The sequence below is a fragment of the Gekko japonicus genome, unplaced genomic scaffold (genome assembly GCF_001447785.1).
Source record: "Gekko japonicus isolate JY-2015 unplaced genomic scaffold, Gekko_japonicus_V1.1 scaffold232, whole genome shotgun sequence".
NCBI classification, from domain to species: domain Eukaryota; kingdom Metazoa; phylum Chordata; class Lepidosauria; order Squamata; family Gekkonidae; genus Gekko; species Gekko japonicus.
The window spans coordinates 158,403-179,928 of NW_015162481.1; the positions used below are offsets into that span (position 1 = coordinate 158,403).

At 38.4% G+C, this 21,526-nt stretch overlaps 1 protein-coding gene across 1 annotated transcript in view; it reads right to left on the reverse strand.

Moving 5' to 3' along the window:
* The window catches only part of SPAG1 (sperm associated antigen 1), a 42,214-nt gene that overhangs the window by 14,013 nt on the left and 6,675 nt on the right, over nucleotides 1-21,526 (reverse strand). The window contains exons 4-12 of the mRNA XM_015405867.1: nucleotides 21,180-21,244; nucleotides 19,357-19,466; nucleotides 17,301-17,406; nucleotides 14,015-14,145; nucleotides 10,294-10,400; nucleotides 9,220-9,376; nucleotides 5,990-6,409; nucleotides 5,535-5,634; nucleotides 2,655-2,807 (exon numbers count right to left, since the gene is read on the reverse strand). Of these exons, the coding sequence (XP_015261353.1) occupies nucleotides 2,655-2,807; nucleotides 5,535-5,634; nucleotides 5,990-6,409; nucleotides 9,220-9,376; nucleotides 10,294-10,400; nucleotides 14,015-14,145; nucleotides 17,301-17,406; nucleotides 19,357-19,466; nucleotides 21,180-21,244 (1,349 nt within the window). The remainder of the gene's footprint in view (nucleotides 1-2,654; nucleotides 2,808-5,534; nucleotides 5,635-5,989; nucleotides 6,410-9,219; nucleotides 9,377-10,293; nucleotides 10,401-14,014; nucleotides 14,146-17,300; nucleotides 17,407-19,356; nucleotides 19,467-21,179; nucleotides 21,245-21,526) is intronic.

Genomic DNA, 21,526 nt, shown 5'->3' on the forward strand with positions numbered 1-21,526 from the left:
AACCTACAGCTGGTCAATTTCGGGGGGGGGGGGGAATCTGTAATTTCACAATCCTGCTAAAACTGCTGGTCTAGATAGACCTTGACAGGACGATGTAAAACACTTTCTTAGGGCGTATTCTTTGGTAAATACAAACTAGCTATGCCTCAGTTGCTCAGAGACTGAACAGGCACCCTCACTTTATATATTTAACATACTTTAGACTAAAGCAAAATTGTGGGGTTGGATCCCAAAAATAGTCTTCTGCTCAAAGTGTGGTATGAATCTAACAAAATACTAAAACTCTAGAATTTTTTTTTTAATGTAGACAATAGCAGATTAAAGCCAGTCCAGGCCTGCCCCAGTACACTAACCACAGTTCTGCATGGCTTACTATAAATCTGCAAGTTAAAAAGCCAGTATATAGCAGCAAAATGCATAAATGATTGAACATTAGATTATGTATGTTGCAAAGTGATAAAGACAAGGTAAAATTGAAGTTTAGCACCCATTATTTATTCCCAAAGTTTTAAACTCAACTCAAACCTCAAATGTAAGTTTCCCATAAAAACTCTTAAGTGTTTGGAATCTACAACTATCTTGACAGCAATATATTTCACAAAACTTAACTCATGCATTGAAATAGACAGTAAATTATAGAATGAAGACCAAGGAGGAACATGCTACTTATGGGATTCATATGTAATCATCACATGTGATGGAAAACAAACACTGTATCAGGGAATGAGCTGCTTCTTATGAGAGCCAATCACATATTCTGAAAACTGCACTGATTTTTTTTTTAATGGACATTTCGCCTCCAGATTTTTTTTATAATGACTTAACTGGTATAAGAGTTTAACAACATCCAGTTTTTAATGGACAGCACCCCTTTGCTGATGGGAGTAGGGAATTAATTCATCAGCTACACAGGAGAACGATATATCTTTTCTCTTCTTGTGTGTGTGTGCACATGTGCTCCTGGAAGTCTTGCTGTGAGGATAAAATGGAGGTAGGAAGAATGATACTATAAGCTGCTTTGGGTCCCCATTGGGGCCAAAAATGGGACAGAACTACCTAAGTGAATAAATACTGGGCCCAGTTCTAATAGCAAGCTTTCACTGCTGGCAGGTAAGCATGTTAGGCACACCTTTGGTCTTCAGTACAGCGGCACGTAAAATGGCACAGTCAGTACCAGAAGCCTGTCTTGAATACTCATCTTGCAACACATAAGAAATCAGCTTATTTGTGTTAAATTGTTGTCAAAAGCGACGCTCACAGCACTGATATTCAGCTCCCTCAATAAGCCCAAAGGCTGCACCAGAGCCACAGGGGCCACTCCCACGCTGGGGAAACAAACAGATGTTGTGTGGCAGCCACGCTTTGAGCTTATGGCCAAAGCATTCATCATTGGCAAGGACAGCAAGCACAAAGAACGCTTAAATTTAAGATGAAATGGGCTAGATCCTAACTGCTACCAGAGAAAGGAAATTGGATCTTTGCCTTGTCCCCCTCCAGTCTTGCCATCCTTCTCAACTCCCAGAAAGTCTGTTCCTGGGGACGTGGGATCTGTGTAGATTAACAGCAGAGTTCCACTGCCAGAATAGGCAGAAGGGCAATTTTGCCACCTTCCTCCTCTCCACTGCAGCCCCCCTCAGTGAGGTCTCACAGCCATGGGAAATCTGTTTTCTGGGGGTTACAAGGAACCACTGTGGGGTGGAGTACAGTAAAGCTCCACTCTTCTGCTGGTGGTAGGCAGGATGCAACCCAGCATCTGGACCTAGCCCAGGAAAGAGGTCTTTCCTGCTCTATGTCACTCAGCTTTCTATCTTGGGTTACCGGAAGTGATTTTTCTCAATGAAAGGACACTTTCTCATTCAACACACCACCAGCTCCCTGTTTACGGTGCACTGCTGCCTGGATTATGTGGGCTGATTTTGGGGGGAAGTTAGTAAGCTGTTGGTACTACCATTAACTCAATGTATGACTTGTGGTCTCTTCTAACTTCCTAGTAACAAAATGGTATCTTGCTAGAAGGATTAACAATTTAATAAGGAAGCAACTCCCACAGAGTATTGCTACCAAATTCCAATGAAGTAGACATTCTTTTTATTCTTATGTAAATAACAGTGATCAAGTATGAACTTGGGTGTTCTACCAGTAAGATAATTTCCCCATCACAGCCTGCCAGTTCTGACATGGAACAGTGAACTGAAATCAGACCTATTGTTCCTGGTACAACTCATCCCATACAAATTTGATTCACAGTTTACTTTATTCCTGAGTAAAACACTCTAAAGAAACATGAAAATGCTCATAAGCAGGCCTAGCACCTTGGAAAATAATATATTCATATGTTAAAAGAATGCATTGTAGTTTTGCAATAACAATCATCATGACTATATAAACAACCACTTCTACTGAGTCAACTAAATACAGCAGCAGTTATCATACCACATATTCATTCAGTGTAAACCAAATGCTAGAAATCGTGCAAATACAACGCGGGCCCTATTCCAAGTATTTTAAAGAGTCAAATTATTTTATTCTACAAATAATCTACAAATTATTTGTACAAGTAATAAATGCTTAGATGAGAATTGCAACCACTGCAATGGCATATCACAAAAGAGAATGTTACATTAGTGTCTTATATTAATTTTAGAAATACTTACCTGTTAACACTGTCATTAGCTGCCTGAATCCCACTATCTATTTGCAATAATGTCTTGAAATCCACATATGCCTGCCTGTATCGTTCCATGGACTCATAGGCCATTGCTCGACGCAGAAGTGGTTTGAGAGAATACGGATGAAGTTCCAGTGCTCTAAAGAAAAATGGCCAGAATCTATTAGTAGAACAAGGCTAAAGAAGGCAGCTAGCACCAAAAAACATTTTGACCCTATCAGCATAGGTATGAACATGTACACGGTATATCTCAGATTTTTATCATGGATCTATCTAAAAATAAAACTGGAGGAAGGAAAACAGGATTGATTTATTCACGTGGGCTATTACTGTTACATGCTTCTTGTATCCAGGCAGTGTTCTGAAAAGCCTATTAATCAAATGGCCAAGGAACTGATTTAAGCCAAGTGATACTTAGTAACAGGGCAGTACTATAGAGGATTAATGCTTATTCTGCTTAAGTACTACCTGTGTATGTACCTTTCAGTACAGTTGTTGTATCTGCAAAACATTCGATACATATGAAAACCTATCTAGCTGATAAGGGCTATCAGTTGTCTCCTTGCGATCTATCTCAACTGCAAACCATTTATAGGTAGTGGGGCTTCCAAAATGCATCGTCCACCTACAAGGTGTATAGGAATTCCACAGAGGACTTCTAAATGCCCACAGTTAAGCATCCAAGTATATGGTGAACTCTACTCCTACCGATAAAAATATTCGCTTTTCATAATTAAAACTTGGTATTCATATTTAGCATTTTGAGAATTCTGAACACTTAAGGCTATAAGGAAGGCAACCCAATTCCTGTATAAATTATGCAGATTAAGAATATTTGAAAATATTTGCTTACTTTGCATTAATTTATACTATGCCAGTTAGTCATAAAGTATACTTAGTCAGTTAGTCATAGTTAAGGTAATCAAACCTCAGTCCCGAACACTTCCTGTACAGACCACATTCTTCTAAGATGTCACCAGACACTGTCCACACCAAACAAGCCTATCCTCACAATTTAGAAAGTTCATTTATCTCAGAGGAAAACAGAGATTCTGTTGAATGCTGCTGAATGCTGTTCAAAGGACTGCAGAATTTCATGCATCCCTTACTCTGCTCTTTCAGGCTCTACCAACAACAAGTGGATCCCAGGAACAGAAAGCTTTCCTTCTGGCAGCTCCACGGTCTCTCTCATAATAACAGCAACTAGCAGCATGCTGCAAATCATGTGTACAAGCACGCTTTAGATTTGGTGCGGTGCAGTAGTTAGAGTGCTGGATTAGGATTTGGGAGTATGACTGGGTTTGAATCCCTTGCTGGACTATGGAAACCTGCCAGGTGACCCTGGGTCTGTCACGATTTCTCAGCCTAATCTACCCTCACAGGGTTGTAGTGCGAATTAAGTGGAGGGGGGGGGATGCAAAAAGTCATTTCTGAGAGCCAGCAAAGTGTAATGGTTAAGAGTGTCAGACTAATATCTGGGTGACTTGGGTTTGAATCCCAGCTCATGCCATGGAAGCCCGCTGGGGGACCTTGGACCTCACAGGGGTGTTGTGAGGATAAAATGGAGGACAGAAGAACAACATAAGCCACTTTAGGTAAGGCAGGGTATAAAGTGCATACATAATAAATAAGAAAAAGAAATAGTAAGAAAAAGCAGTTAAATAAAAATGAAAAAAAATTTTGACAGAGTTTTAAAGTATTAAAGTAGAAAGAAAATGAAAACCAGAATGTTTAAATGTGCAAAAAATTTATGAACAGGTCAGTGTCTGAAGTGACTGAACACATTTTCAACTAAATTTGCAACCTTGTTTAGGTTTACCCTCTGCCACATCCTGAAAGCTCGGGACAGGTAATGCTAACAAAAATCTGAAAAACCAGAATGATGTCATTATTCCATATAATCATTATCCCCCCCTACCCTTTCCTGATTTAGTCTTGAGTTCCAAAGGCCAACCCAAGTACTTTGATCTTACTTTCAAAGAAGATTAAACTACCAGTCCATTCATCTTGATGAAGCATTCTTTGTAATTCAAAAAACAAGCAGCTTTTCTAAACCAAAACAGAAGCCGGTCCAACAACAACAACAACAACAACAACAAAATTACTCCTGTGTATTTTGAATATTTAGTTCTCTTGGACCAAACTAACAATGGAAGTTCAAAAGCAGTCACCAACTAAGAATATTTCACGGAGAGAGTTTGAAAAGTAAGAAATAACTTGACCCCCCCAAAATTCTTAATTCAGATGAAGGTTTAGTATTCTAGCATGCTAATCTAAAGCCCTGAGGATCTACTATCCAGTCATTTTTACAATTAGGAAAACAAGGTCTGCAAAGCTATGGTTTTACCATATATCTCAAACTCTTGAAGACCAACTCAGATACCAGTTAAAAATAATTTCTGAAGTGCCAGTTAACACTTAAAACAGCACATTCCAGAGAGAAGGGACCGAAGGTACTACTATGCCCCACACTGCACCACAGTTAGAAACCAATGTTCGTCTCAGTTTCTGGGAAGGACTTGTGTCAATTATGATGCAACTACTTGTAAGTATTCCAGATCACAAACAATTTTCAGTTCTTCTATCAAAGGAATGTTTATGCAAAAATATCTATAAAAACTTGTCACTGTGTAAAGAACCTACTTAAATTTTACATTCAAACCCTCTGTATGTGTTTACATAAACTGGAGAAATATGAGCTGTCCTCCTCCTCCTTTTCTTATCCAGGAAGTGATTTGCAACATAGTCTTGCAAAACACATAAAGTAGGTGTTATACCTTTCAAGCTATTTAAATAATAAAAAACAGTTAAAATGCTACTATAATTATGGGGAATGATGCCTCCATGCAGGAAGGGTGCTATTTACCTGTTACAGTCCTGAATGCAGTCAACACAGTTGCCTTCTTTTAGGTAACATGCTGCTCTATTTGAATACAAAATACTTATATCCTCTGGACTCTGAATTCCTAAAATTATACAAAATAAAAACAAAAATTGATTACTGAAGTCAAATTTTGTTAGTATTTTTAAAAAGCACTCTTTGGGTTCCAAGTTCCACTGCAGTAATGCAGTTCTGCTGATGAAGCAAAGCTTCAAGGACCTTTTGTTTTGTCCAACAACCTATAAATATATCATTTTATTTTAATATGCAACCATATTGACATGAAATCTACATGAAATATCTGTTTTACTTCACCAATGTATATGACATAATTTTCCACCACTGCTTATGCATTCCAGGAACAAATCCGAAAATAATATACACTCCCAAATTACCCTTTAAAGTTACCATAAAATTGCTCTGAAGAATTTAGAACTCACCTGAATCGCTGACATTTTCAATTGCCTCTGAATACTTGAGAATAGCCTCTCCAAACTGCCCGTTCTTAAACAACGCATTTCCTTCAGCTTTCAGTGCCACTGCAGTAGGGGGGAGCAGAGTGGAACTCCTTTCTCCTGCCAAGGAAGATTCTACATCCTTTGGTTTAGCATTACTGTCTTCACTGTTATTTTTACCAGTGCTTAGACAGCCATTTACTTCACTCCCACAGTCATGCAAAACTTTAGCTGTCCTTTTTTCAGGTGTGCCTTTTTTAATGCTTGTTTCAGAAGGATCTCTGTTCTTCTGCGCTTCCTTGTATTCTGATTTACAGCCATCTCCTTTGCCAGGGAATTTCTTTTGCGCATTCCCCATCTCAGTCTTCTCACTTGTGATCTGACCTCCCACTAGCACAGCAGTTTCTATAAGGAAGTTAATCGGCTAGGTTAGAGTCTGCATCATCAGAAGGAACTATTGTAAAAACAGAATAGGGGAGGACTAGAAGAATCTGCCGGCAGATTCTTAAAACATCCTAGCTTATTGCGCTTAGCTTACCCCCAAACAAATGTGCATTCTCAGAAGGCAAGTATAAAATATTAAGAATAAACAATATACAACAGCTTGAATGTAATGTTGTCAAATCAGTGTCCCCTTTTAATAATCTAGAGTACCCTGCTCTGAATGGTATACTAAGCTCCTTGAAATTAACCTTTTAAATGCTGTATGCTCAACTTAAAGGGCTAGTTCATGACTGTCTGTAAAACAGCAAATCACAACTACATGCCAAACCAGATTAAATGTTTACTATTATCAGTACAAAAATATTGAAAAATATTTTGAAACACCTGCTATATTGTAAAATAGTACACACATACACATACTTTTTAAAGTCTATTTCCTACTAAGCTCCTTGAAATTAACCTTTTAAATGCTGTATGCTCAACTTAAAGGGCTAGTTCATGACTGTCTGTAAGACAGCAAATCACAACTACATGCCAAACCAGATTAAATGTTTACTATTATCAGTACAAAAATATTGAAAAATATTTAGAAACTATATTGTAAAATGGTACACACGTACACATACTTTTTTTAGTCTATTGTTTCAAGTCTACTGAAGAACTAGCTTTTTAAAAACTTATCATTTAGATCTAAACACATTAAAGATTCTCAACAGTTTCTAAAATTTATTTATCTATTTACTTCTCTTATATCCCGCCCTTCTCCCCCATGGAGACCCAAAGTGGCTTACATCATTCTCCTGTCCTCCATTTTATCCTCACAACAGCCCTGTGAGGTAGGTTAGGCTGTGTGACTGGCCCAAGGTCACACAGTGAGCTTCCACAGCAAGTGTGGGAATTCGAACCTGGGTCTCCCAGATCCTAGTCCAGCATGCAAGATATGTTATTGGACTAACCAAGCACAGGTAATTTATATCCTTCATCTATAAAGATACCCACTAAAAACGTTAACAGGATTGCTTCAGAGTAAGCAATCAGAAAGTCAGAATTTTAAGTGCTGGATTAAGAAGACGCCAAATGTATAGCAAAAAAACAGTACGTGGTTTTTCTCAGTTAAGCTTCCATCAGAACTGAAAATAATTCTAAAGTGGAAAAAAAAAAAGAAATCATGGAAAAAAGGATAAATGCAGTGCCAACTTCAGAAATAACAAATTCTTTTGAATATTCTGAACTTGGCAAGGCAAAATAATTCCGTAAAATCACAATCAAAAGGGATATTTCCCTACTATATAGTCCCTGTCAGAAACTGTACCACAGTAACTTCACATTTAAAATTATCTTCAGGAAGCTGCTTGGGATTTTGTCTGTAAAACTTTTTAAGTGGAAAATTGCGAGTGTGAGGAAAGAGTATGCATACAAAAACAGCAAACTGCGTTTATTATGGATAAAAATTCTGGATTAGATTCCACAAGCACCAAGGCAGGCATTCCACCCTTCCACTTCCCCCTAACCCCTATGATTACCCCCTTGCCCCTGAAAGAGTTGATGCTGAGAGTCAGGGGACCCTTGAGGACACAGGAAGGTTATAGTGAAGAATGGGAATCAGATGAAACCACCCCTCATCCTTCTTGAAAAGCAGAAGGCTTACTCCGCCAAACGTCCTCTGCTGATGGAAGTAGGGGATGATTTCACCCTATTAGCTCTCCTTAGATGCAGCCCCCCCCCCATCACCTAGCATTCTGTCCACAAAGGTGTCCCCTGACTCTCAGCATTAGCTTTTCAGTGATCACAGAGGATGGCTAGGGGGGAAATACAAGAGCCCCTTGTTCTTGTAGGATGTGTTTACTAATAAAAGTATCTTAAACAGTAAGAGGAAGAAATTTTGATAAAGTCATTTTCTCAAACTTCAGGATTATAACATAAAAACATTCGACAAAACCCCGCTGGATAAGACCAGTGGTCCATCTAGTCCAGCATCCTGTCTCACACAGTGGCCAATAGTTACTCTGAAGGGCCAACAACAACAGGGCATAAAGGCTGAGGCCTTCCCCTGACATTGACTCCTGGCACTGGCATTTAGAGGTTTACTGCCTCTGAATGTGGAGGTTCCCTTTAGTCACTATGTCTAGTATCTGCTGATAGACCTATCCTCCTGAATCTGTCTAATCCCATTTTAAAGCCATCTTTATTGATATGAATAATGATATTGTTGGCAGCAAATTCCAAAATTTATATATTTTTTGGTATTTGTATTTTGTGTCTGTGTCTGTGCCTGGAAGTCATGGCGACCTCTGGCAGCTCCTATTGGGGCATGGAGGACGTTCAGAAAAGTGGCTTGAGAGCCTGCCTCTGCCTCCCGGCCCTGGTATTCTTTAGAGGTCCCCCATCCAAATATTTGCCAGGGTTGGCCCTGCTTAGCTTCTGATATCTGAGAGATCTGGCTTGCCTTGGCTATCCAGGGCGCAAATCCTAAATTTTAATCACTCTTTGAGTAAAGGAGTATTTACTTTTGTCCATCATGAATCTACTGCTCATCAGCTTTGATGTTGTAGTATTTTGGGAGAGGGTGAAAAAGTTCTCTCTGTCCACTCTCCCTACCCCATGCATAATTTTATAAACATCTGTCATGTCCCTCCTTAGTCGCCTGTTCCTAAACTGCAAAGTCCCAGACTCCTCAGCCTTTCCTCCTATGACAGGTGCTCCAACTCCTTAATCGTCTTGGGTGATGCCAGCTCCACGATCCAAAGAAAGCAATTAAAAGTTAATATTACTTTTATCTCCGCTTCCATTTTCATGTTCTACACCGTTTTCTCCTTCAGCTTTTTCTGATTCTTCTATGTCCTGAATAAGAATTCTTTTTCCTTTGATCTGTGTCTGAGATATAGGTTCTAAGTCCTTCAGAGTCTTCTCAATTTCTGAGAGATTTTTCTGCAGCACAAGAAAATATTTCCTGTAAAAATGAAATGTACAAAGGACTGGATTCAAAAATTTCATTCCACTAGCAGCAGAGTCTTTCACTAGCGATTTGTGGCAAGGCATCTTGCTCTACTGACAAGCAGTGTTCTCTCTAAGCTGAGTTAGTGTGAGCTACCTTACAGTTTTTTAGCCTCCAGCTCACACATTTTTTGTCTTAGCTCAGGAAAGATGATTCCAGAGTAAGCTAATTTATGCAGTTGCCAAATTGCTTGCTCACAACTTTAATGCCAGTAGCTCACAAAGTAGAATTTTTGCTCACAAGACTCCACAGCTTAGCAGGAGCATTGCTGACAAGGCATCTTGCTCTGGCACATGAAGTAAGTTACTCTAGCAGAAGACTCCACCATTAGCAGAAGGTCTTACACAGCTTTGATTTTTAAATTCAGGATGGTAAACTTCCTACTAGAACAGTAAAGAATTGTACAATGATTATCTCTCTCCCCAAACTATGTAGGCCAGGTCCAGAATGAGCTTCAATGGTATATGAGTGATACACATTAGGAAAAAAAATCCTACTTTTCTTGTACTCTGATAGGGTGTAAATTGGATCTAAGAACAAAGATACAAATCTTGGTTTGTAATATCTTTGCTTAATCTATGATGTACTCAGAATATTGCATGCACTGGTTTCTGCCCCATCTCACTGTCAAGAACTGGAGAAGGTACAGGAGAAAAATAAACTGCAATGAAGAAGGGAATGTCCTCTCTTCTGAAAGACGCCTTAAGTTTACATTAAAGGCATTGTAAGAAAATTTTACATAATTGCATCCTATGCCTGAACAATAACTACTTTCAAATACAAGCAACACAACATATTGCAAACATTCATATTTTATGCTACAACCAGGATGTCAGCAACTGATGCTTACCTTTGCTATACCATTTTGGGGCTCAGTATGTAATACTTTTTGCAAATCTTCTGCAGCTGCCCTGTAATTCTGAAGATTCTTATATACAGTGGCACGGCGCATGAGAGCTGCAATAAAGAAAGGGTGCAGTAATGTAGTTATGATTCAGTTATACAGTACATAATAAATCCTCCATAGCAACCTTTACAATAGAACTGTAAAATAGTTTTTTATTGTCATTAATTAGAATTATCTACTGCAAGGATACATAATAATATTAACAGCTTAAAAATTAATCTCATTTTATGTGAAACAGATAATCTTTGTAGGACAGAGAAAAGGAAAAAAGCTTACATTTTGGTAGTATCAAAGCTCATAGCACATAGCTAGGCAACTTTCTTTGGCCCAAGTGTCCAAAAAATGCAACATCTGCCTGTGAAGATGTTGGTGTGCTGAAGTACAACCCACTAAAATATATGTAATCATAGCTGCAAAAAGTGTATTGTTTTTGAGAAATGCACACGAAAATTTGAAAAGAGATGTTTGTTATGTGACTTAGAACATCATCTGACCTGGGAAGAGGGGGGAGAAAAGAGAGCGAGTGAGCATGTGCGCGTGGGAAGAGAACAGGAAAGAGATCAGACTTCTATGTAACAAGCATAATTTACTTCTTCTCCTTTTTCTTGTGAAAATGTATTGTCTAACCATGTGGGAACTTTCTTTAAAAAAAAAAAAAAAGTACCCGAAGGTACACTTTATTATTTTTTCTTTTCATTATACACTACAAACATACATAAAAACAAACGCATAACTACCACTAACAAACATAAAACATATAACAGGAGGCTTATTCCATATTCTATTCTTCAATTTGTTACATTTCTAATCTCATTATCTACTAGCTTATCTTTTCTTCGTACTCAAGTTTCCATCAAGTTATTACGCTTATATTATACCAGTCATAAAATCTCTTCCAAGTTTTTTGAAAAGTCCATTCTGCTCCAGCTCTCGTCTCCAATGTCAATTTGTCATTCTCAGCCGTTTCAAACAGTTTATTCACATATTCTTGTTTCGTTGGAATCTCCATTTTTTCCAATATTTAGCATATAGAATCCTTGCAGCTGTCTAAAAGTGAACAATCAAATACCTATCTGCTTTATCAAAGTCTTTCGGAAATATATTCAGTAACAATATCTCTGGAGTAAATGGGACCTTAGTATTTCATGTAAAGTAAAGGTAAAGGTTCCCTTGCTCGAAAGCCAGTCGAATCCGACTCTAGGGTTGCGGCACTCATCTCCGTTTCAAAGCCGAAGAGCCAGCGCTGTCCGAAGACATTTCCATGGTCATGTGGCCGGCATGACTAAACACCAAGGCACACGGAATGCTGTTACCTTCCCACTGAAGTGGTACCTATTTATCGACTTGCAATTTCTTGCTTTCGAACTGCTAGGTTGGCAGGAGCTGGAACTAGAGATGGGAGCTCACTCTGTCATGCGGCACTCTCGGGTCTCGAACTGCTGAACTACCGACCTACCACAGCCTGCAGTTCAGCATCTTTTCCATGTACCCATCTTCAAAATCTTTTTGTAACATCACATAGCCACCACATATGATAAAATGAACCAGTCTTATTCTTACATTTCCAACATTTATCTGAGTAAGTAACATTTTTTTTAGCTAGTCTATCTGGTGTAATATACCATCTATAAAACATCTTATACATATTCTCTTTATATGATACAGCATTAGTCAATTTAATGTTTTTCAACCAAATCTGCTCCCACTCCTCCAAGTTAATATTACGTCCAATGTTCTGGGCCCATGCAATCATATTTTTTTTCACTATTTCGTCTATCATCACATCATCTAATAAAATCTTAAATAATTTCTTTATCACTTTATTTTCTGCTGTTAACATAGTTTCTTCCAACTCAGTTATTTTATTATTAAATCCTAGCCTCTTGTCCTTTAAATATATCGATTCCAGTTGTGCATTCTTCCACCAGGATAACTGTTCTGGTAGTTTAAGGTTATCTTTTTTGTCCAAAATGTCCTGGTATCTTAACGGTTCTTCTCCCGCATAAACATTTGGTAAAGTAAATGCCTCTAAATCTCGATCTTTTGGTATAAAAGTTTTTGTGTATAGAGTCCCAGACCTTTAGTAGTGCTGCTCTCAGCCAATGCTGCTTGAAGTATTTTTGTGAGCCTGGTTTTTCATACCACAAAAATCTAAGTCTTTGAACAAATTTTGGTTTTGCAATATCGGGATAGTTTGAAATAAAAATATCCATCTTGGTAAAATGTTCATTTTTATTGTAGCTATTCTTCCCATCATAGAAAGTTGCAGATTTTTCCATTTCTCCAAATCTTGTTTAGTTGCTTGTAATAAAACTTTATAATTGTCTTCATAGAGTGTACTGCATTTATTTGTAAATGTAATTCCTAGGTACTTTGCTTTCTTTACTATCTGGCATTCCGTAATTTCTTGTAGTTTTTCTTTTTGTTTATCCTCCATATTCTTAGTTATGATTTTTGTTTTTTCTGCATTTATTTTGAAACCTGACATTGCTCCATACTCTTCAATCTTTTCCATCCAAGCCCCTGCTGTTTCCATCGGATTTTCCAATATAAGTGCCACATCATCTGCAAAGGCTAAGATTTTGAAATGTTCTTTCTTTATTTGAAGTCCAGTTATTTTGCTCTCCCTTCTTATGGCTTCATTCATAACTTCCAGTACCATGATAAACAAAAGTGGGGATAAAGGGCAACCTTGTCTTGCACCTTTCTGGATATCAAAGCTGTTTGAAAGTTCTCCATTAACTATAACTCTTGCTTTCTGTTCCTTATATATTGCTTGAATCATAGTAGTAAAGCTTTCTCCTGCTTCTAACATATGTAACGTTTTTCACCATAAAAGTCCAGTTAACATTATCAAATGTTCAAATTATAATCCACATTTAAAAGTGAAATCAGTCTATAATTTTTCATTTCTTTCTCATCCGAGTTCTGTTTATGAATCAAAGAGATAATTACTTCTTTCCATGTATCTGGGACATGTGGGAACTTTCCAAAAGAGTCCAAACGTGTCAAGACTTTAAGAACCTGCACTCACACTGGGTGTTTTTCTCTAATTAGAAGGGGAACACCTTTAACTCTCTAGAGTTAAAGACGACTGGTCTTTTCATGGCTTGCTTGTATCTCTAATCCTACATGAAGTTAAGAGGAACGAGTTTTTGCAGTGAATGTAGGTGAGTAGTGGAGAAAGTTTCAAGTCTCCGTTGGTACAACACAAGCACTGGCTGCCACAGGCTTCCTTCAACAACAAAGACATGTGTACAGAAGCCCGAAACAACAGTACTTAATCAGTGTCTGGGGAACAAGTTGTTCCCCGCTGTAATGATGGCAGAACAAATACATTTGAGACTTGCTGCTTCACAGTTCTTTTGATCTTTTTGTACTCTGAAGGTATTTATTTATCTATTAAATTAGATTTACTAGGCCGCCCTTCCCTACAAGTACGGCTCAGGGCGGCTTTCAACAGAATAGTATACAAAATACGTATGTTACACGTCTATGTTACAGGTATACAAAATACATATGTTACATGGCCTGAAACAATGGTTGTTAAAATAGGGTGCATTCCATAAAGCATTTAAATGAAAGCATTTTGTCAGTTACATTCCATTCATTTTAAATAGATGGTGCCAGAACTATGCTTTCAGAAATGAGTATCTCATTTTACCTTTTATATTTCCAGGGTCCATTTTTAATACAGTCTCACAGTCCTGAAGAGCAGCTTGCCAGTTCTGAAGTTTTATTTCTGCCTGAGCTTTGTTATTGTAGGCAGCCACACTGGGACATGCGGATATGCTCCTACAAAACAAGAAACCTATTAGGCAGCCTGAAATTAACACATAAACTTCAGTAAACTCATGTTTCAAAGATCATTGAGGAGGCTAACTATACAGAATATGGAACAATGTATAAAAGAGCCCCAGATGTTTATTTTTAAAGAAAGCAACTTTGGAATGGGGGAGTTTGGAACACAAAAGGAATAGAGGAATGTTTCATCATTTCACTAACGGTAATTTCCCCTCTCCCAATGATCCCTCCAGCTTGCAAACTGCTTTCCTTTCCTGCAAAGTTACAGAATGTGTGTTTTTTCCTTGCTAACACACGTTTTGAATTAGCAAGGATGGGGAGCAATTTGGGAAGGAGGAGCTGGGCGAGTGTTAAACATTGCCCCCATTATTTTTGTGCTCCAAATTCCTACATCCTCCCCTCCCAGCTGCTTGTTTTTTAAACACTTGTACACACACACCCAAAGGGCATGCAGGGCTCTCCTATTTCTGTATTATGTGGAGTTATGTTACAAAAAGAAGAGCTGATAATAAGGCAATTTCAAATACAAGCCTGAAGAATGAGAAAAGATCTCATCATTTAAAAACAAAAACAAAACCCTAGTTCTGTGCTAAAAAACACACAGACGTTTAGAGGCTAATAATCCAAACTACAGTTTTAGAAGAAGAGGGGTGGTGAGTTCTGTCGTTCTCAGGACTCTCGCAGCTGTATTTGATTTAATTTCATTTTTGTCCTTAATATCCTGAAAGTCATCTCTACACTTTTTACTGTAATTTTTTTTGAAATGTTTATTTATTTATTATTGAAGCTTATATACATTATCTTACATTAAATCATTATACAATCATTTTACCCCCCTCCCCCCTCCCTCCTTGTAGTATTTTCATATTTTTAACCATGTGCACAGATTCTTCATTCGTATTTGGATATTTGGATTGGCTTCCCCCTTTCCACCCATTCCTTATATCCCACCCATTTATTTGTAATCTTTTGACATTTCTCCTCCCATGTCTCTTCAGTAATTATCTGTGCGAATATATCTGATTGTACGCGTTCAAAGACATAATTATTCAAATTTTCCATTGTCCATTTGTGCCTATCCCTCCATCCCAATGCTATTACAGCCATCCCGGCTAAAACCATAATTTTATATAACTCCCATTTATTTCTTCCCACTTTTTAATTTCCCAATATTCCCGAAATAGGCAAGTCCCTGTTAATCTCTATATTAACTTGAAATAAATCATAGATAACCCTTACAATCTTTTGCCAGAATTCCTTAACCACTTTACATTCCCACCACATATGGGCATATAGACCTACTTCTTGGCCACAGTGCCAACACTTTGGATTCATTCCTTTAATCATATACGCTATCTGAGCCGGAGTTCTATACCATTTCCATATAAATTTCCTCACCAATTCTTTATCTCTATTTTAATTTGATTTATACCCTTCATTATTTCTTGAATCACTTCCTGATGCATTAACCCTTCTCCCTCCCATTTATTCTGTATGATCCTTATCATCCTTTCCTTATCTCTTACCATCAGTTTATATAACGCCCCCGCTATCCCTTTTTTTTACGTGTCTTCTGCTTAATATTTCATCAATTTCTGTTGCCTCCCCGCTTATCCCCTCTATTCTTTCAGCTTTAACTAAGTCATATAGTCCTTGCACCTCTAACCAATATTGCTTTCCTACTTTGTCTAAAAATTGTTTTTTGCAATTAAAGTTCCTCCTTCCACAAACATATCTTTTAACCATTAAAAACCGCATTCTTGTAATTTCGTCCACCACGCCATATCGGTAAATTCCTTATTTATATATTTTACACTTTTTACTGTAATTATACCCTTTTCCTGGTATTACTGTCTTAGATTTATAATTTCTTTCTTGTATATGGGTACAGAAACACCCATATACATCCCTGGTATATATGATTCAGTATGCCAAACAGGGAGGGTGGAACCTCAGGAGAGGATAGTGAAATAAATGGATACTAGCAGGGAATAGCTTCTGCTGGAAGAAAAAATGCAAATAAAATTAACAAGGACTGCAATCCTAAGAACGCTTTCCTGGGAGTAGGCCCCAGTGAATAAATGGGGACTTACTTCCAGTAAATCAGCTTCGGGTTGCTCTCAAGGAGTCTCAAGTACTGCTGTGGTGACAGGACTAAACAGCTGGTCTTGGATTTGGCAAATCCAGATTCCAGTTCTTGCTCAGCTAATGATGAACATTAGATAGACTTGAGCATCACTCTTTGAATTCCTGCAAGACCTGTCTGACTAGACACCACTGCAAAGGGGAGTAATTTTTTTTCCTTTTTACCACAGACAGGATTTTCACCACAAGACTTTACAAGAAGTAGACATGTATAATGTAAATTTCTACCAGCTGCCTTGTCCTCAGGCTAGAATAATACATAAAACAGAACAAATCATATTACTCTTTTAAGAGGCTATTGTCTGTATAAAACCTTAGTCTAACCTAGAATCATAGAGTTGGGAGGGACCTCTAGGGTCATCAAGTCCAACCTCCAGCACAATTCTGGAAATTCACAAATATGCCCCCCATACCCCCAGTGACCCCTGTTCCATGCCCAGAAGATGACAAAAAACCTCATTACAAGGCTGTTGTGACACTAAAACACTGCAGTTTTTTTAAAAAAAAATTGATATTGAATAAATAGCTGCACACCTATAATAGCACAAATCCATTAATACAATTTAAAAGAAAAACTTTACTAGTCTCCTAGATGCTTATTACTTCTTTTAAATGGAAATAATCACTTTAAAGTCGCATATCAATGTACCTACCTCAGACAGGTTGCTGCTCATGCTGTGCTGAAGTATTACTTACCGTGGCTGTAATCCTGCATACAATTAGACTGGTTAAATTCCACTGCAGTAAACAGCTTGCATACAGGATTGCAACCTATTCTCACAGCCCTGAAACTACTAAGCAGCTTGTAAGTTAAGGGACCGAGAAGCTCAGATGTTGTATCAGAACCCTGAGCTACGTTGATGCAACAAGAGCTTCCAACTCTGAAATTAAATACAATTTCAAAAATAAACTTATTCTATTCATTCAACAACACTTCATGAAAAATAAAGAATAAATACCATCACAAATGGAAAATGAAGGCTCAAATAATGTCCACTCACCGAATGTAGTAGGCAACTGCTTCGTTATAGTCACCTGTGACAAATGCTTCATTGCCTTTCTCTTTTTCACGATTAGCAATAAAATTCTTCTCTTTTCTGGTCATACCTGGAAATAGCCAGTAAATATTGAAAGTACAAAAATGTACTGGCCAGACCACAATATCTAGACATAAGACATTACAGGTGCCATTCTGTTGGAAATTGCTATAGACAGCAAGCTGCCATAGGTTTCTCCTACACTAGCATGAGCTTCCCTCCTTCTTTGCTCTGGTGCAAACAGCAAGCCCCAGCTTTAAGCAAGAGGCCAGACCTCAGTCACAGAGAACATGTTTTGCATGCAGAAAGGCACCAGTTCTATCTCTGGCATCTCCAGCTGAAATACCCCTGGACTGACACCTTGAAAAGCTACCACCAGTCAACGTAGCCAGAGGAGGGCAAGACAGATCAGTGGCCGGACTCAATACAAGGCGGCGTCATATTTTCATCTCTATTAGCAATAAGCTGACTGCTCTTTATATGTTTTTGCTTACTTTTAAAGAATATACTGTTTTTATAGGGTTTTTAAAAATGTCCTTGCAAATGTTGTTTGCTAGTCGTATCACTGATTTGTACAGCTTCTCTAGCAGGTAAAAAAAGTGCACAACAGAAGATGCATTTTAATCCTTCACTCTTAGGTGTTAAGACACTCTGTTCATTGTGTGTTGGCAAAATACGGTAAAATCATGAATATTTGGCTCAGAAAGCACCTGAACAATGGCCTCACCCTTCCTACTGCAGCCATCTGCACTTCCTGAAAAGATACTCCTCGTGGTCCCTCTGGAACAGGCAAGGGACTCCAGCAGGAAGGGAATTTCTGCAATCTAGTGGACTCAAGCCACTGAATTTATATAGGAGACAATGAACTCAATAGAACTCAAGAAGTAAAATACAGATAGCCAAGCTTGTACAAAAATCTCATTATTTTATAAGGTCACCAAACCTCCTCTTTCTGAAAACAGGATTCCTTCTCTTTTTTTAATGACAGACAACAATCAGTAACTACAGTTGTTGTTGTTGTTCAGTCACACAGTAGAGTCTGACTCTTCGCAACCCCATGGACCAGTTCACGCCAGGCCTTCCTGTCTTCCGCCGTCCTCTGAAGTTTGCTCAATTTCATGTTCGTTGCATCTATGACACTGTCTAACCATCTCATCCTTTGCCGTCCCTGTCTTCAATCTTTCCCAGCATCAGGGTCTTCTCCAGTGAGTGCTCCCTTCTCATTTGGTGGCCAAAGTATTTGAGCTTCAGTTTCATTATCTGGCCTTCCAAGGAACAGTCAGGGTTGATTTCTTTTAGGATTGACTGATTTGATCTTCTTGCAGTCCAAGGGACTCTCAAGAGTCTTCTCCAGCACCATAGTTCAAAAGAATCTATTCTTCAGCGCTTGGCCTTCCTTATAGTCCAACTCTTGCAGCCATACATGACTACTGGGAATACCATTGCTTTGACCATGCGGACTTTTGTTGGCAGGGTGATGTCTCTACATTTTATCATGCTGTTTAGGCTCGCCATCGCTTTCCTCCCAAGGAGCAGGCGTCTTTTAATTTCATGGCTGCTGTCACAGTCTGCGGTGATCTGGGATCCCAGGAACGTTAAGTCTGTCACTACTTCCACGACTTCCCCTTCTATTTGCCAAGAAGTGATGGGGCCGGATGCCATGATCTTAGTTTTTTTGATGTTGAGCTTCAAGCCCACTTTTGCGCTCTCCTTTTTTATTCCGAGCAAGAGGCTCTTTAGGTCCTCTTCACTTTCTGCCATTAGAGTGGTATCGTCTGCATATCTGAGGTTGTTGATCTTTTCCTCTTTTCCTTTTTCCTTGTACTTCTGGCAGTTCTCTATCCACGTACTGTTGAAGCCTAGCTTGTAGGATCTTGAGCATGATCTTGCTAGCGTGTGATATGAGTGCAATTGTGCAATAGTTTGAACATTCCTTGGCATTGCCCTTCTTTGGGATTGGAATGTATACTGACCTTTTCCAATCCTGTGGCCACTGTACTAAGAGATAATTTACAGGTACCTGTTGTATCTATGTTAATTTCTGGTAAACATCTGTTAACACCACAGCAGGCTTCAGACTTCTCTTCATGGCATTCATCAATTTTAGAACACTCCTTCTGCACATCAAACCTTAAATTGAAGAATAAAATATTCCAGATGTCATTATAACAAGAGCTCACAAGAGTGCAGTTAAAGTCTATGTACAAACCTACATGTACACGCCATGTAGAGATTGAAAACTTCCTAGGTGGGAGCAAACTGCAGTATGTTGTAACACAGAAACTGGCAAAATGTGATTTGCTTTCTTGCCTTCAAAGCAGGATTCAAAAGCACTGGGTCATCCTGGCTTACAACTCTGCTTTGAAGACAAGATAGCAAACTGCAGTTTGCCATTTTGCCAGAGTCAAGAGCTTTCAACCTACACTCTGCAGGCAAAGGGAGGCAGGAGGGAGTGCCTGAGGACTTACTGGCTTGTTCTCTCATATCTACCCATCATATTTTTATCCTGCCCTTCCTCCAAGGAATTCAGGGTGGCACACATCTCTGTGTTTTATCCTCACAACAGCCATCTGAGGAGGTTAAGATGAAAGAGTGCGACTGGTCAACTAAGGACATTCAGGAATAATGGGGATTTGTTTGGGGGAAACACAGATTTCTTCATGAGATTGGAATGCTTTATTAACAGGGTAATCCTATGCAGAGTTACTCCAGCCTAAGCCCACTGAAATCAATAGACTAAACTACTTCATAGGACGGTAATATGGGTTTACCTTTACGAGTACAGCAAATCTTTTTTTAAATAAACAAAGACATACAGTACATACAAAACATGAAAGAATGCGGGAGGGGGAATAAACTCATTGGTTCATAAAGGGAAAAAAGTTCATTTTGCTGTTTTTACATTTTCCAGTAATAATTATTAGACTGTTTCCTTTTAATATTACTTATTTACAGAACACAGAGGAAATTCTTAATTATATTTCCTCAAATTCCTCATCAGTTTAACAAGTGCAGCAAATCTTAACTTGCGCAAGAGAACGCTTCTGCTTTCATGCTGAAAACATCAGTACAGATGTAGTTTAAGAAGAAACTTGAACAAACTACTGGAAAGCAACAGTTGCCAAACAGTACTGCACAGAAGCTTCAGGAAGCTGGGAGTCCAAGCTACAGCTAAACCACTCAATGGAAGCAGTTAGTCAGCTGTGAAAATATCAGCTTATAAGGGAGTTTGTAGTTGATTCAAGACAGCCAGGGTTACACCCATAATTTTTTCAGAATATATACATAACCCTGGGTCCTGCAAACATTGTGCCTGTTCAGGATTCATATATGTTCATCTCATCAGGATGATGTTTGACAGCTGAAAGTGTGACATCTTATCCTAAGACCACAGATTTGATGTGCTCTGTAAGTTTGGTTCTGCAGTGATCACCAGAGCATATACAATAGCTGGGCTTTAAGTATAAAGTGCAAAACTTATTATGCTTATTTTTCTGCTATAGGAAAAAATAAATATAAAATATATCATCATTTTGAAAACTATTCACATAATAAAACAGGTCTATAACTAACTTTCAAAAATTAGATTCAGGTGGGTAGCCACGTTGATCTGAAGCATCAGAACAAAGTTTGAGTTCGGTGGCACCTGTTTGGTCCTTGAATCTGTTAAACATCATTATGCTGCATGCTAATTTACTGCTCACCCTCTGCCTATAAGTATGAACTGGTAATTTCCATTTCATTGTATCTGAAGAAGTGTGCGTGCAGACAAAGGCTTATACCTTGAATAAAACTTTGTTGGTCTTAAAGGTTTCAAAAATTAGTTAATGGTATCTGACATACTTGTCCCACTCGCTGTAGTCCCTTGGTATGTTTTTCTTCAGTCTTCTCTTTTCTGAAGCTTTGCCCTACAATAAAGAAACAAATGCCGTTCCTACAAATATTTTAAATATTAAAAATCCTCATCTGAGAAAGAAACTGTTACAATTTGATTCCACAACTTAAATTCCAAAAAGAGAAGGAAGAATAAAATGCTAGAATGGGATCCTATGTTGAACAAGGATTAAAATTGGCTTCAGATGCATTCTGGCCTTTTAACTTCAATAAGCCCATGGTGGAACAGCATTCACTGTGCTTCCTCTAAGCTGGCTGGGGGGGGGGGGGGACAGGGTTCTTTTGGTTTACAGGAG